The sequence below is a fragment of the Eurypyga helias genome, unplaced genomic scaffold, assembly GCF_000690775.1.
Source record: "Eurypyga helias isolate BGI_N326 unplaced genomic scaffold, ASM69077v1 scaffold13356, whole genome shotgun sequence".
Taxonomy (NCBI): domain Eukaryota; kingdom Metazoa; phylum Chordata; class Aves; order Eurypygiformes; family Eurypygidae; genus Eurypyga; species Eurypyga helias.
Window position 1 is genome coordinate 5,237 of NW_010256268.1, and position 14,713 is coordinate 19,949.

Genomic DNA, 14,713 nt, shown 5'->3' on the forward strand with positions numbered 1-14,713 from the left:
TGGTTTTTGTTCTGCGCCAGTTTATGGGGTTAAAGGGTTACATGAGCATCTCAGCTCTCTGCTTGTAAAAATAAAACTGAAGTAATCACTGGCTCTGATAGTTTCAGAGAAAACCTCAAAAACATAAGCAAGGAAGACACAAAACTCAAAAGGACAACAATACACAAATATCAGTTTTTGTGGGTTTTGCTTGGGGTCTGACTCATGGGTTTTGTGCCTTGGGCAACTAACACTGTCTGCATTCTCATTGGCGTCTGCAGGACAAGGATGGTTTCAGTCTGAGGAGCAGGGTTATGGCCACTCTTCCTGCTGTGTTTCCTTGTACGTACATGAGCCAGTATAACTCCATGTTGGTACAATCTTCTCTTGAGCAAACACAGGTGGTAAAACTGTTCAAGGCAAACATTTTTTTTCCATGCTCATCAGGCACCAATTCTGCATGACTCAAAAAAAACCCCAAACCCTACTTTTTTTGCTTTTCTTGTAGTTACCATTAAGCAAGAGGGATGACTGAGGTGCCTGCTGACTACCTGTCAACCACCAGCTCCTACAACTATGAGCAGCCCTTTCCCCCCGTGGCTCGGACAAGCACTGTCACCAAGGTGCCCCCAGCCAAAAAAATAACCTTCTTCAAGAGTGGAGATCCTCAGTTTGCAGGAGTCAAGATGGCCATCAATCAGCGAAGCTTCAAGAGCTTCAATGCACTTATGGATGACCTCTCTCATCGGGTCCCACTGCCATTTGGGGTGCGGACCATCACCACCCCAAGAGGAATACATTGCATCAGTGAGCTGGACCAGCTGGAGGATGGAGGATGCTACCTTTGTTCCGACAAGAAATACGTCAAGCCTATTGGCATTACTGCTGGGGGACACAGGCCAGTCCCTCCGCGACATGGTCGTCCCTCCAGTACCGTGAGAAGAGTAGTTCAGGAGGGCAAGCTGGAAGATTATTCCACACCTTTCACACATCATGGCCCCAGAATACCCAAGAAAATCACTCTAATTAAGAATGGAGAAAGTGGTTTTCGGCGCTCAATTATCTTGAACCGCAGAAATGCCAGGAGTTTCAAAACACTCCTGGATGAGATTTCAGAGATCCTGCAGTTCCCAGTGAAGAAGCTTTACACCACTGATGGGAAGAAGGCAAGTATCTCTGATACCTGGTGCTGGTTGGTTAATCTAACAAGTGTTATCACATCAGCTTCTGCATTCCCTGTGGTGCAAATCCTTTAGCTCGGGGGCCAATAGTTTACCCACATTACCTTAATCCTTTGGTCTTGTGTAGTTACTGTCACTTTAGTTACCTTGCCATTAATTACATGAAGGGCTGATGTAGAAGAATCTTGTTCAGCCATTCAAGAACTTTATGCATCACATTTTGTTTTGCGTGAATGGGAGGCAACTTCAGGCAGAAGTCCAAAAGCCTAAGGTTTGGAGCTAGGTATAAAATCCCTAAACTTCTAGTAATGGAGTTTCCCACCCTGTCCTGGGAGGCATGTCCCAACAGGTGTTTAACTTTTCTGCGCCTAACAACCAGGAATTCAACAAAATATGACAAACCTTAGATAGCACCTTGAAGTGTATAATTCCTAACAGAACAGACTCCTGCTCGTGATGTGGGATGTTCAGCATTATGGTAATATAACTAATAAATGCATAAGTAATTAGGGTATGAGCGGGATCAGGAGACACATTTGTATTGATAATTCGGTGAATGTGCTAATTGTGGTGAACTTTCATAATACATTCAGGGCATGACAACTCCTTTGTTCTTCTGCTCCCAAAGGAATTTCCTGACAAACCTGAGATTATCCCAATTTCTCCTCCACCTCTTTGTAACCTGCACTTCCATTTCTTCTTCTCACATGTTAGTCTGATTTGTCCCTGGCCACACAGATGAGTGGAGTAGTTACCCTGCTCCTTGCACCTTTCACCTTTACATTGCTGTGTGCCAGCTCCTCGCTGGTACTGTTACAACCATTTGTGATGTCACTTTCTGAACCAGATGACTGCAATGACTTGGGTTCAAATGACCCACTATCCAGGAGCAGAAAAAAATGGAGGGATAGTCTTAACTCAGATATTTTCAACCTGGCACAGGGACAAGAATGTGCAGCTATGACGGAGAGAGAAGGGGATAATGGTACCTTAATCCATTTTTCCTGGTGGAGGAAACACGTGATAGTTTCAGTTCAGTATTTCAGTTTGGATATTGGGAAAAATTCCTTCACCAAAACAGTTATTAAATGTTGGAAGAGGTTTCCCAGAGAAGTGGTGGAGTCATCATCCCTGGAGGTACTTAAAAGACGTGCAGATGTGGTGCTTAGTGTCATGGTTTAGTGGTGGACTTGGCAGTGTTGGTTAATTCTTGAACTCGATGATCTTAAAGGTCTTTTCCAACCTGAACGATTCTGTGATTCTGTGCTATGATTGTAATCACAGCACTTTCCGCTGTGCCCATCACTCTCAAAAGAGCTTCCAGTTTTCAGCTGGAGGATCCATGTTCTTCCCAAACACCCTACTGCTACAGCTTTCCCAACTTACTGATCTAGAGGCTAAAGGATTGGCAGCCTGACTTTAGTCAGAGATGAGATGAAACTCCAGGGAAAGGATGGTGCCAGTCCACATACGCTAGGCAAGTGAAATTGCAGTCTTACTGACAAAGTGAGAGTCCTGCAGAAACTGAGGATTTATGAAAAGGGACCCAGGAGCAAGAAAGGAAGCTTAGCTATGGACAACCTGACCATGGCCTATGATAAGCAAAATAGCAAATTTTATGTCCTGAATCAGTTGTCTAAGTCCAAGATGTACAAGCTGGCCACCTTACAGTGGGATTCGTCTTTTCTAAGTGTGTCTAGTGTCTGTGTTTCTCCTAATAGAAGAGAAGAAAAAAAAGTCTATGTAGACTTGGGCTACTGTTCAGTCAACGTGGAGATAATAATGTTGTGTAGTGGTAGTAACATCCTCTTCACTTTTGAGAGACTTTCCTCTTCAATTTTTGAGAATTTTCACCCAGTTGTCTAAAGAAAAGGTTTGCCTCCTCTTCTTAGTGCAATCTTAATGTTCTCCTTGTGATTCTCAAATGAGTTTCCCACAATTTTCCTTTTAGTCATTATTAACCCCGATATTTTTCTGCATTCCTTTTTTTCTGCATGTTTTCCATCTGCAGAAATGTAGTTCTGGATCACACACCATCATGTAATGTCTTCATGGTCCCTTGGAATTTTTTTTTCGGATATGAAAATTTTCATCACCATCTGGTGAATAGGCAGTTCATATATTGTACCTCATTAATTTAGTTTGCATTCCTTTTATTCTTGTGTTGACTATCACACTGATAGGTGACTATAGGTCCAACCTCATCAACGATATCAGCTTACACATAGCTAGGAAATATGTGATTGTGAATATGTTTTCTGAGGAACATTTTGAAGTGATTTTTTTTGGCCGTTCTTCATTTCAATCATTTAGCTTTTGCATTTTAACTGTTCACTACTGCTCATTCAATCGTCATTCCTGTTAGGATTTCCTGGAGTTGTTACCCTAGTCTCAGGTGCAAAGCATTTAAACCACAGAAAAGGTCACTCTGTCTTGGATTTTCCAATCTTTTCCTTTTATAAGGCTTCTCTACACCATTGCTGCCCTTCCAAGTTTTCTTATCATACCTTATCTTCAGGATCTTTGTGCCTGTGCACAGTTGGTTGTGTCCCAGAGTTTTCACCAGATACTAATGGTTTCTTTGAGGAGTGAAAATGATGAATTTGTCACAGAATTTGGTGGATTTGCTGAAATAACTTCCTTCCACTGGTGATGAAGTTTAATTTTGATTGTATGTCTTGCCTTTCTGCTTGCGTTTGCATTTTCTGCTAGAGACAATGAAAACGTGTCTCCATTCTTCCATGACTATTTCTAAAGTGTCCGGATGCTTCATATTTTTTTTTGGTATTTCCTTGTTTCTCACATTATTTTCTTCAGATAATAATTCAAATTGTCTTTTAATAATTTTGTTAACTTCTTCTATCACATGTCTATGTCTAGCCTTATTAGAGACACCACTATTTCTTGAAAAACGGGCTAGGAGTGTGAGGAACTGTAACTTTTGACATTCATTCCCAAGATTTGACAGATTAGGTGAATAACAGTAAGATTCATTCCTAGCAATGTATCTGGACTACTGCTTGATTGACTTAGGTTTTATCTGGTTTAGAATAACATAATTCACAGCATTTAAAAGCAAGTTTGCAGTGTCTCTTCTGCTGGCAGTTTTTCCTTGATCTATTGAAAACTGAACATGCAAAAGGAAAAATCTCCTTTCCTACAGGTGAATCGATCTCTTCCATCAATGAAAGTGCTATTCAAAGATCTGAGAGTGTTGCTCTTTCAATCTGCTTTGTTTTCTTATACTACTATAACTCTACATCTAAACTTGAATCTTAAGTTAAATCTCCTCTGCAACATAATTTATGGTTGGCATATATTGTCCCAGAAGCTTTGTTTGAATTTCTTTACTATTGTGTTGAATAAATCCAGAATACTTCAATATTACAAGTTTTTGGTTTGCTATTATACCTTTACATGGGTATAAACCTAGACACACATGGAACTGGCTTGTTCTTTGTGTTCCTTTCATGCAGTATTGATTTGGAAAAGCAGAGAACAGTGTTTTGTTCCTTTTGTAGTCCACCTAGTCCACAAAGGTTTCCAGTAAACCTCTAAGTTTATTTCAGTTATAAGTCACAGGGAAATAAACTTCCCAAACTGCAAATCCTGCTGCTTTTGCACATCATTACACTTTCTTCTCTAGACAAAACTTTGTATAATTTATTTTTATACCCCTCATTTTGTCTCATTTTTTTCAAATTGGCTTTAGTCTAAGGTATTACCTGAAAAGGGAAAAAATGCTAGTGATTTCATGAAGCAAATGACCTGAGCATTTTACCTCTTTTTCATGGAACAAAATCAGAAAGAGATAATGGGCAGTTATGCAGAATCCTAATACAGATGAAGTTGATGGTTGGGCCAAAGGTGGTGGTGTAGCATCAAGATCTGTTGGAGACCAGCAGAGCTTTTGCTTTTGTGATCACACGTATTTTGTTATAATTTTGTCTTTTCTTGCTCCCATTTATTTGCTTATTTACCTCTCACATATTTTCAAAATTATACTTTATGAATTTCATGGGAAAAGTCATTCTATTTCCTCATTGTTTCTTCTGTGGCCTGGGTTATGGCGCCTTCACTGCTCTTGGGTCAGATAGTCTTCCAGTTCAATGAATTCAGAATTATCCTAAACTAATTATGCAAGTCTCAGGTCAGTAGAAACAGTGACTGAAAGATCCGGATTCCAATGTTAGTATAAATCCAGTGTTGTTATATTGGAATTTACACATTCTCATTTTCATTCCAACCCCTGAAGCCTTGAATCAGATTAAACCAGTATTTTTACTCTTAGGCATCAAGAAGACTGCCTGCTAGGAAGGAAGAGCTAGTACCACTGCATGAATAGTTGTTTAAGTATTTGGGCTTCACTACCTTCAGCAAGGCCAAGATCCCTTCTTCTCAAACTAACCATGATTTTTGTAGTCAGTTTCTAAATCAAAACAGTAACTTGATGACTATGGGACTGGAGAGAAATTTAATTTGATTTTAGCTTAGAAAAATGAGTTAAATTTTCAGCAAGTAGAAAGTGTAAAGCATATAGTTCCTTTCAGGTCAAGGCACTAGTTACTGTTTTCCAGGTGATTTACAGAAAATAGTGCCCCAATAGAGGTTAACACTGACATCTCATTAATTTGCCAGTTAAACTTTGTGCATGTTTGTGCACTAAAAGACAGACAGGTATGGACTTTATTCATCTAAATCTCATCAGCTCATTGGGCATTTAGGATAGGAGGTAATTTTGCCTGTTGGCCTCTCTATTGACCATAGAAGAGCAGCAGGCTGGTTCAGACTAGTCGTCTAAAATTAGGAGCAATTAACCCAGGCCTAATATTTCATGCAGTTGTTTTAAAGTACTACAGATATTTAAATATTAGCAAACATAAGGCATGGGATGTTACATATGAAGATCACTTGGCTGGTAAGAGAGTTGAAAATTACAACTTTCCTAGTTTTTACTAGGGACATCAGTTCTTCACTGAAAAAGAACCATGTGTGCTAGTAAGAGAAGATATCTCAATAAAAAACATAGAGCAAAATCTGTAGGTTATCTTCTACATCAGTTGGGCTTCAACCCAGTGGATTTTAGAGATTCACACAGGTTCACAGAGCGGTGGAGTTTAAAGGGGACCTCTAGAGATAATCTCATCCAACCCCCCTGCCAGAGCAGGATCCCCTGGAGTAGATCCCACAGGAACAAGTCCAGGCGGCTTTGGAAAGTCTCAAGAGAAGGAGACTCCACTCCCTCTCTGGGCAGCCTGTTCAGGGCTCTGTCACCCTCACAGGGAAGAAGGGTTTCCTCAAGGTCACGTTGAACCTTCTGTTTCCAGTTTATGGCCACTGCCCCTCGTCCTGTCACTGGTCACCACTGAGAAGAGCCTGGCCCCATCCTCCTGACACCCCCCCTTCAGATACTGATAAGTATTGATAAGATCCCCTTCAGCCTCCACTTCTCCAGCTGAACAGCCCCAGCTCTCTCAGCCTTTCCTCACGTGTAAGGTGCTCCAGGCCCTTCATCATCTTAGTGGCCCTGTGCTGGACCCTCTCCAGTAGCTCCTGGTCCTTCTTGAGCTGAGGAGCCCAGAACTGGACACAGCACTCCAGGGGAGGCATCACCAGTGCAGAGTGAGTCCAGAGTTCTTTCTTCATGGTGTGCAGATCAACACCACCTGTCTCTGGAGAGGGGAGAATGCCTTTAGGGGCAAAGAGGGAGGTTAGAAATCCTTACAGGCCATTTAACTGTAAGAAATGACGTGTAGGATTACATGACAGCAACTTCTCAGCAAGAGAGGATTTCCCTTACAAATGGCAATTATCCAGGGTCCACCAGCTGAACAGTCATTAAGACTTCTTTAAGTCACAGGAACCCAGCAACATGACTATGTGCCTAGTCACAGATGTCCTGATTTCTGCTCTTACTCGTGAATCATCAGGCCTTCTTTTTACTGACTCTCTTAAAACAAAACGAAATTCTTCCTTAAAATCCAATCCTCCTTCTTGTATGGCATTTGAAACCACATTGTGTTATGGCAAATAGTCTACATAGTTTATGGCTACTGGTGGCAATTACCATGAGCTTCTCAAATGGGATTTATCAACCATCAGATGAGTTTTCAGAGGGATGTGGCTAGTTTTATGTTTGTTGGAATCAGGCCAAGACTTAGATGTTTTTTTTTGCTGAGGCGCACTCAAGGCTGACCGTAAGTTGTTATATTTAATGAGTGAATCTGATCCAGTCTGTTATGTAGAAAGGCAGAGTATATGACCAGAAAGTCCCTCTTTTGCCTTAGACTCTACAAGTGAGAACGTTGCAGAATGAGCACTGTATGCAACCAAGTTTCCTTGAGGGATCAGAGAATTACTGTGCAAGTTTATCAGGGGAGCAATCATGAGTGAAGGAATGCTTCCTCAGGCACCAATAACTAGAGACTGTAAAGGATTAGTTATTAGAAACTCATTTTTAATGTGTTTTTGTAGAGTTTGGAACAAGACACACTAGATGCTCTGGTAAGGATAACCATTCTGGGTCAAATCAAGGCATCTTTGGCATTGGCTAGTTGTAGCAGTCTTGGAGAAAGACAGAAGGGCACATATGAAGTGATTCTTTCCCCAGTGTATCTTCCCGGTCTTAGCAACCTGTAGGCTAAGTTATTCCTAAACCAGAGTAGCACCATGGACTACAGGTATTCCAGTAGACTGAATAGTGTCTGGGCACATACTGTGGTCCCGCCACCAAACGGCACTGTCTTGACACACTCACATCATGTAGCCTCCAAAATAAGGTTTAATTCCTACAGCCTCTATAATTGAGTGTCCACATTCTAGCTACTTCTTAGAAAAGGTCCCTGCCATATGTTAACTCCCAGATCTGCCCAGGAATTGTTTGGGAGAGTGACAGTTTATGCAGGTTTTAAATGCACTGATGACCATTCAAACAGCTTAACAGTACAGGCAACTGTTCTAGTGCCCTGGATCCAGAATTCTTCAATTTAGCAGTAAATACAGAATTTTTATTTTTAGTTGTTATTATAAAAGATATCAGCCTAACTATTATTACTAAATCATTCTTGATAATAATGCCTGCATTTACAGCGACCTTAGGGTGCGAGGGCAGGAAACAGGCTTGTCTGACATATTTCCTGACTCAGATTTACACAGCCATATAGCCATTTCTAGGACATCTGCAGACTGCTCGCAGGCAGCCTCTAGGCCACTCATGTTTGGGTTATCTACCAACCTCATCTGTCTTAATGACAGGTGTCATCAAGGCCCTGATGGGACTGTAAGAAGGAAATGGGATACATGGAGGCAAGCGAGCTGGGGTAAAGCTTGTGGTTTATGTATAAACAATATGTGGTTTATGTATAAACAATAAGAGAAGAAAGGTGATAATTTCCCTCCTTGGGATAGTTTTCTGGTTCCACGTTGACATATTCGTTGTGACACTTGCTTTTGTGCTGTGTTCAGGTATGAAAAATTACAACCAATTTCAGCCCCTCATCTGGGGCAAACCGTTGTTATCAAGCGAGCTGTACCACTTTCCACCCACCATGCGTGTGACTCATAGTCTAAAAACAAACCGCAGGTTTCAGGTTCAATATTCTCTGATTCCATGCCAAAACCACAATGACTCCAGAGAGATTTACACAAGCGATCTGTAAACCTCAGCAAAACTTTCCATGAACCTGATCCATAAGACGACTCATATCCAGGTGTGTTTTATGAACCTTTGAGATGCCCTGAAATCATTTGGCCCAGTGCCTTACAAGATGTAGTTAAATGGACCCTGTGTGCTAGCCACTTTCTTATCTAACATATACCAAATCTAATACTTTCTTATCTAACATACACCAAATGCAAATGATTCCCTTAGCCGGAGGAGATTTTGTTCTTTCGATAATAATGTAGCAGAGGGTAATTACTTTCTGATTCTTTTGAATTTAATCCAGGGCAAAGACATTTCCAATCATATTATTGAGTATATGCAGTAATATTTGTGAATGTGATGCTTCTGTTCATGCATTTAGCTGGAGTACAAAGAACAGCAAAAGTCCACCCTCTCCTGGAAAAACTGTGCATTTTCTTTAAGTGCTTTATGTAGACATCACTGTTTCTGCAAAGGATTTTACACAAGAGGCAGGTTTGATTTTGGGTTTTGTTTTGGTTTTTTCCCCATAGGGAAATCTGGGTTTCTAAAATCAGATTTTGGAATATTTTATCAATAATAGGAGACAGAAAGACAGCATGTTTTGCGTTTTCATCATTTTGCTTCTTCCTTTGGGCTCCAAACAGAGAATTCAAAAGATTCTGCTGCAACTCTTTGCAAGGTCTGGATGTCTTTCAACTTCCATCTTTTCTAGATAAGTTCAGTTAACATGAGGGGAGCTGCTGCAACTGTGTGGACATAAACAGCTTTCCAGCTTTCACATTTGCACTATGAACTTTGCAAATTGAGGGTGAAACCCCTATACTCAAGAAAATGCCTACTCAATCAAACCAAGGTTTCAGCTAGACATGTTTCTCTTTATGCCCGGAGCTTCTGGAGCCCATAGGCTGCAGCCATAGAGCTCAACGAAGCACAATGCACACATTTTTGGGCTAAGAGACACCTGGGATGGTAAGACCATGGAACAATGCCATATGGATCTACGAGCTTGAACTAGAAGCAATAGGGTTTATATACTCAGTCCCAGCTCCTACAGTTTGTTGGAGTACATCTATGTCATGTTTACCTCTTTTCCCCCACAGCTTCCAGCTGGAGTAACTTTTCATCCATGGTGTAGATATTCCCCATATAAAAGGTGTAAGTTTTGAGAACTTCTGGTCACTGGGAAAAGCTTGAGCTCATGAACCGTGTCCTTCCCACTGACTCAGTCACGACAAGGCTAATCACAAGAAAAAAATGGTTAGCATTTTTCAAGACTTGTCATTTTTTTAAGCTAATCCTGCCCTTGGAGAGGATAAGGGCAGGTGCTTGGGGTGGGGTGGATATTAGTCTGACTCATGATTTTCAAATGCTGATGTTAGATGGATCAGATTTAATGCTCCTGCCTTTGGGGCAGGTGGTGGACTCTGATTTCAGTGAGGAATTGCAGAGTGTCAGAAAGTGGAAAAGTATCTGCCACAAAAACTTTCTAAGAAATGCCTTCCTCTCTTCTCTGCTGAAATTTGCACCCTTGACAGTATTTTTCTGTTTCTCTGGCTGATTTACAAACTGGAACAGTATCATTTTGAGCTGACAGGGTGGGTGGGTAGAGAAAGGGCCGTCAGAATCTTGCTTATGAAGTAAGTGCTATGTGGGGATCTTCCCAACTCAATCCAGCACTCAGTGGAAGTCCTTGGGGAGCTTTCCATAGTTGTCATCAGGAACCAGCTCACCCTCCACCGAGGCAGTAAACGAGGCACCTCTCATGATCCTAGCAGTCTATCAGGCTGTAAAACAGTTTTCTTCCCCTTTTTGTCCTCTTCACCTGTTTAGGAAAAAATTTTCTGCTTTCCTCATGCCGTTTTTTCAGTCTTTCCTCTTCCTTCCCCTTTTTCCATGCAGTGTTTCTCTTGTCCAGCTACCCAAACAATTTCCAGTGACCACTGAACTTCTGATTGTAGCATTTCTCCTGGACTGCTGAAAGACATGTTCTTCCAGACTATTTTCAGGGCCAAACACAGAACATTTTCGTTATGCATGTGCAAAGTGTCACACACAGGGAAAAGGCGTCTGTGAGTACTCCAGGAAAAGCTCCAGCAGTGCAATAGCTAAACATGATCTTGTCAGAGAAAGCAGTGCAGTGCTTTATTCCTCTATCTATCACATATTTTACTGGGCTGTTTGAGGGCTTCATGGCCTGATTTCCAGATCACAACTCCCAAAGCTATCTTTTTTTTTTTTCTTTGGTGCAGCTTTACACAGTGGTTAAAACAGAAAATTAGACATCTCATGTCTGAGCAGTTGTAGAAGATGCTGATGTTTTTAGAAGTGTTGGTATGACAGATGATCTTACATTGGCCCATATTCCCATGGTATAAGTATCAAGTAAAGGTAGCAGTGTGTAATTTATGTTTAGTGGAATATCTGTTATTGCAGGAGCTTAGGACATTGGGATCTGTCCTGCTTCCTGCATGTGGATTTTGAGACCTGAGATCTGATACGTTGTGTAGGAGACCATGGAAGTTTTGGTGTGCTGTGGGAGGTGGAGGGATGCTGCGTACTCTGTTCTGGACTAATCACTTCCTCTTCCTTCCCCTTTTTCCATGCAGTGTTTGCAGAGGATTCAATCCATTTCTATGCAGAAGATTAGATAAGTTTCTACTCAATAGTTCCTACTTTAAGTTCAATATTAGCTCTTGCTCTGCGATCCTTCTGATGGGTCAGGAGAGCCTTCTGGCTTCTAATTAAATACACACCCATGCCACGTCCACCAGCCTCCTGCTGATGGGAAAATGGGTGTTCCACTGTGGTAGGGTGTGGGGGAGGTTGCCCGTGCTGATGCTAGAGAAAGTGAGGTCAAGTAATGCACTTTCCTATACCACCTCCTTTTCTTCTGCTAATTTGCTAACATTTATGTGGACATGGATTGGCAACACCCCATGATTCACCTTCTGACCAACAGATTAGCATAGCTTTAAAAAACCACTCCCCAGAAGAACCACTCTCTAATTCCTCCCGTGCAAAGTTTGGATGAGGGAAGGGCAAACGGGTTCTTTGCATGAATAATATACAAAATTTATTATTGTTAAAGCAAGATTTCCGTTCAGTTCAGAGCCTGGATTCCCCTGGATTGAATGTAGTACAACTGCAAAACAAAAGGGCTGTTTGCACTCCAAAGGGTTGTAAATCTGAATGCAAGACAAAAGGCAGCAGCTGAAAGAGCAGTAAGGAAACAGGCATTGAGTCAGCATGATAGGGAATGAACTCAGCCCGTTAGCCTTTTCTTCAACACGTCTGTTACCAGCTTTTCCTGTTTCTCCCTTGCATCTCTGCACTTCTTTGGAAGGTGGATTAGCTTATGGACTTGTGATCTCAACCGTGTCTTATATTATTTCCTCATTCTTTCTTTCTCTCTCTAATTCTTTCCAATGTCTTTGGTTGGCTGGTAGCCAGCAAAGGAAAAACAAAGGGATCTCCTGACGTTTTACCTTCATCAGAAACTGTATTCAGAGCTGAGTAAGGATTACAGATTCTTTCTTCTCTGGGAAGAACTAGGGTATAACGTGATCTTCATAACAAGTAACAGATACCTTATTTTAGAGATATTATGTTTCCCTGTCTTCTGTTTACATGTTGATGACAGTTTATTATTAATTGTGTTGCAGTAACACCTAGAGGTCCTTGCTGAGATCACAGCCCCTTTGCGCTAGGTACTGTATAGTAACATTCATGGAGACAATCCATCCTCCAATGGATAGCACCCAAATGGACAGAAAAGACATAGTCCAGAAGAGAGGACGTCCTTTCCTTTCCACCTCGCACATGATGGCTTCCCCAGAGCGGCTTAGATTAACATTTATGAAACATCTTTATGGGAAAGAACACTTAGCTTTTTTGAATCAACACATATGTGACGTATGCCACCATAACAGCGTGTTCATGTGGTATGAGACAATGAAATATGCAAGTAAACAGAAGTTTTACTGCTTTGAAAAATAACTACTTTATTGTCAGAAGTACAAAGTTTACAATAAAACCTAAAGCCATAGCTGAAATTTCCTTGGAAGAGTCTGTGCACTTACGTTTAATGCACAGCAAATTGTGGTATTTTCACAAGGCAGCTCCTATCCTCAGGTTACCACAGTGGTTTATGGGCCAGGATTAGATTGATAAGGACAAAAATATATCAACAGAGGCAAATATTGGTAACAAATGTTCTGCTTTTTGGTCCAGAGCTTCCCTCACAGCCTCCATAATCCTCTTGGTTCTGAAACCAGAGTCTGTAGAGGTCATCAAGATTCTCTCTATTGGTGACAATGGTCTTTGGATCCAGCCTTACATTAGGATGGAGAAATTTAATTTTATTTTCAGGGGTTATTCAATAAAACTCTAATAAAGTCTGCTAGAGATTGTTCCCTCTAAATTTTTCTTGGTGGATTTTGTCTCTGAATTTCCAGTGACTTAAGTGTGAAAAACCCTTCCCATGAACTCATATGATAGAGGAATTACATTGAGGTAACTCAAATAAGAGCTTGAATGGGGCCTAATTGATCCAAAGGAACTCTTTCTTAATCCATCAATGACCTTTATCATAAGCCATTTATTTTCTTTCCTTTTATTTGTGACTGTTCACTTATCAAAGTTTAAAATATTCTTGAAATTACCATGTTTTGGGATTCAGCTTGCAAACAAAGACAATTTTTTAATTGTCTCTATATGAATATGCTAGAGGTTTCCTGCTTAGCTTTCAAGTGATAGTCTATTGGGGCACAGTCCTTTGTTCTGTCATCCTCACACACATATTAGATACCCTAGAATATACCAAATCACTCTAGGTATCTACATTTAAACAAATCATTAAGAAGATTGACTTCTCTCTAGTTGGTGAAAGATGCAGGCATGTCCAATGGGGGGGATTTACCATCTGTGTCAGATGGATTTTCTAGGGTGAAATGATCTGTGCCCCAGAAATACTGATTGTCCTCCATCAATGTGCAAGAAGCCTGGATTGTAAAAGATGACTTACAATCAAGTGTGATGAGTTAATAGAGAAACAATAAGGTAGGTCATTCCCTTCTCCATCACAACTCCTTCAGGTGATCACTGCATTTTAAATATTCATAATCAGCTGCCTTTGGTTTCTGTGGCTAGATTGGTCTGGGATGTATTATTGTTTTCTTGTAATATGGTATGCTGGCATGGGTACTCAAGAATCTTGTTATGGAAGCCAGGGGGAAGTGGGGAATCTGTTTACCAGGAGGATTTCCTTAAAGGCTACTGCTCAGAAAAGATAATAGCATTTCTGAGCGACCAAAGAAAACTTTAATCTCAGAGAAAATCTGTGCTGATCAATCAGTAGACACTATTTTATTTCACTACAGCATTTTCTGATATAACCCCCCACCTTAGAAGAAAGCACAAAATATCGAAGGGTTTATTGCTGCTTTAGAATGAAACCCATCCTACCCTACTGGAATTTATTTTTCTCCACTGATTGTGACAGCTGAGGCAGATAAGAAGATCTAACTTCTATTCTTTCAGTTCCACCACACTTTTCCTCCATCTTATGTCTGTATGAAAATAACAACCACATCTCCTGCGGTGACGCTGAGCTGTGTGGCGCGGTTGACAAGCTGGAGGGAAGGGATGCCATCCAGAGGGACCTGGACAGACTGGAGAGGTGGGCCACTGCCAACCTCATGGAGTTCAACAAGGCCAAGCGCAAGGTCCTGCACCTGGGCTGCAGCAATCCCAAGCACAAGGACAGGCTGGGTGGAGAGTGGATAGAGAGCAGCTCCGAGGAGAAGGACTTGGGGGTGCTGGTGGATGAAAAGCTGAACATGAGCCGGCCGTGTGCGCTGGCAGCCCAGAAAGCCAACCGTATCCTGGGCTGTATCCAGAGAAGTGTGGC

General features: G+C 41.3%; 1 protein-coding gene across 1 annotated transcript in view; it reads left to right on the top strand.

Moving 5' to 3' along the window:
* The first annotated feature begins 506 nt into the window (after positions 1-506).
* RP1L1 (retinitis pigmentosa 1-like 1) overlaps positions 507-14,713 on the top strand; it is a 28,281-nt gene continuing 14,074 nt past the window's right edge. The window contains exon 1 of the mRNA XM_010153625.1: positions 507-1,145. Coding sequence (XP_010151927.1) covers positions 507-1,145 — 639 coding nt within the window. The remainder of the gene's footprint in view (positions 1,146-14,713) is intronic.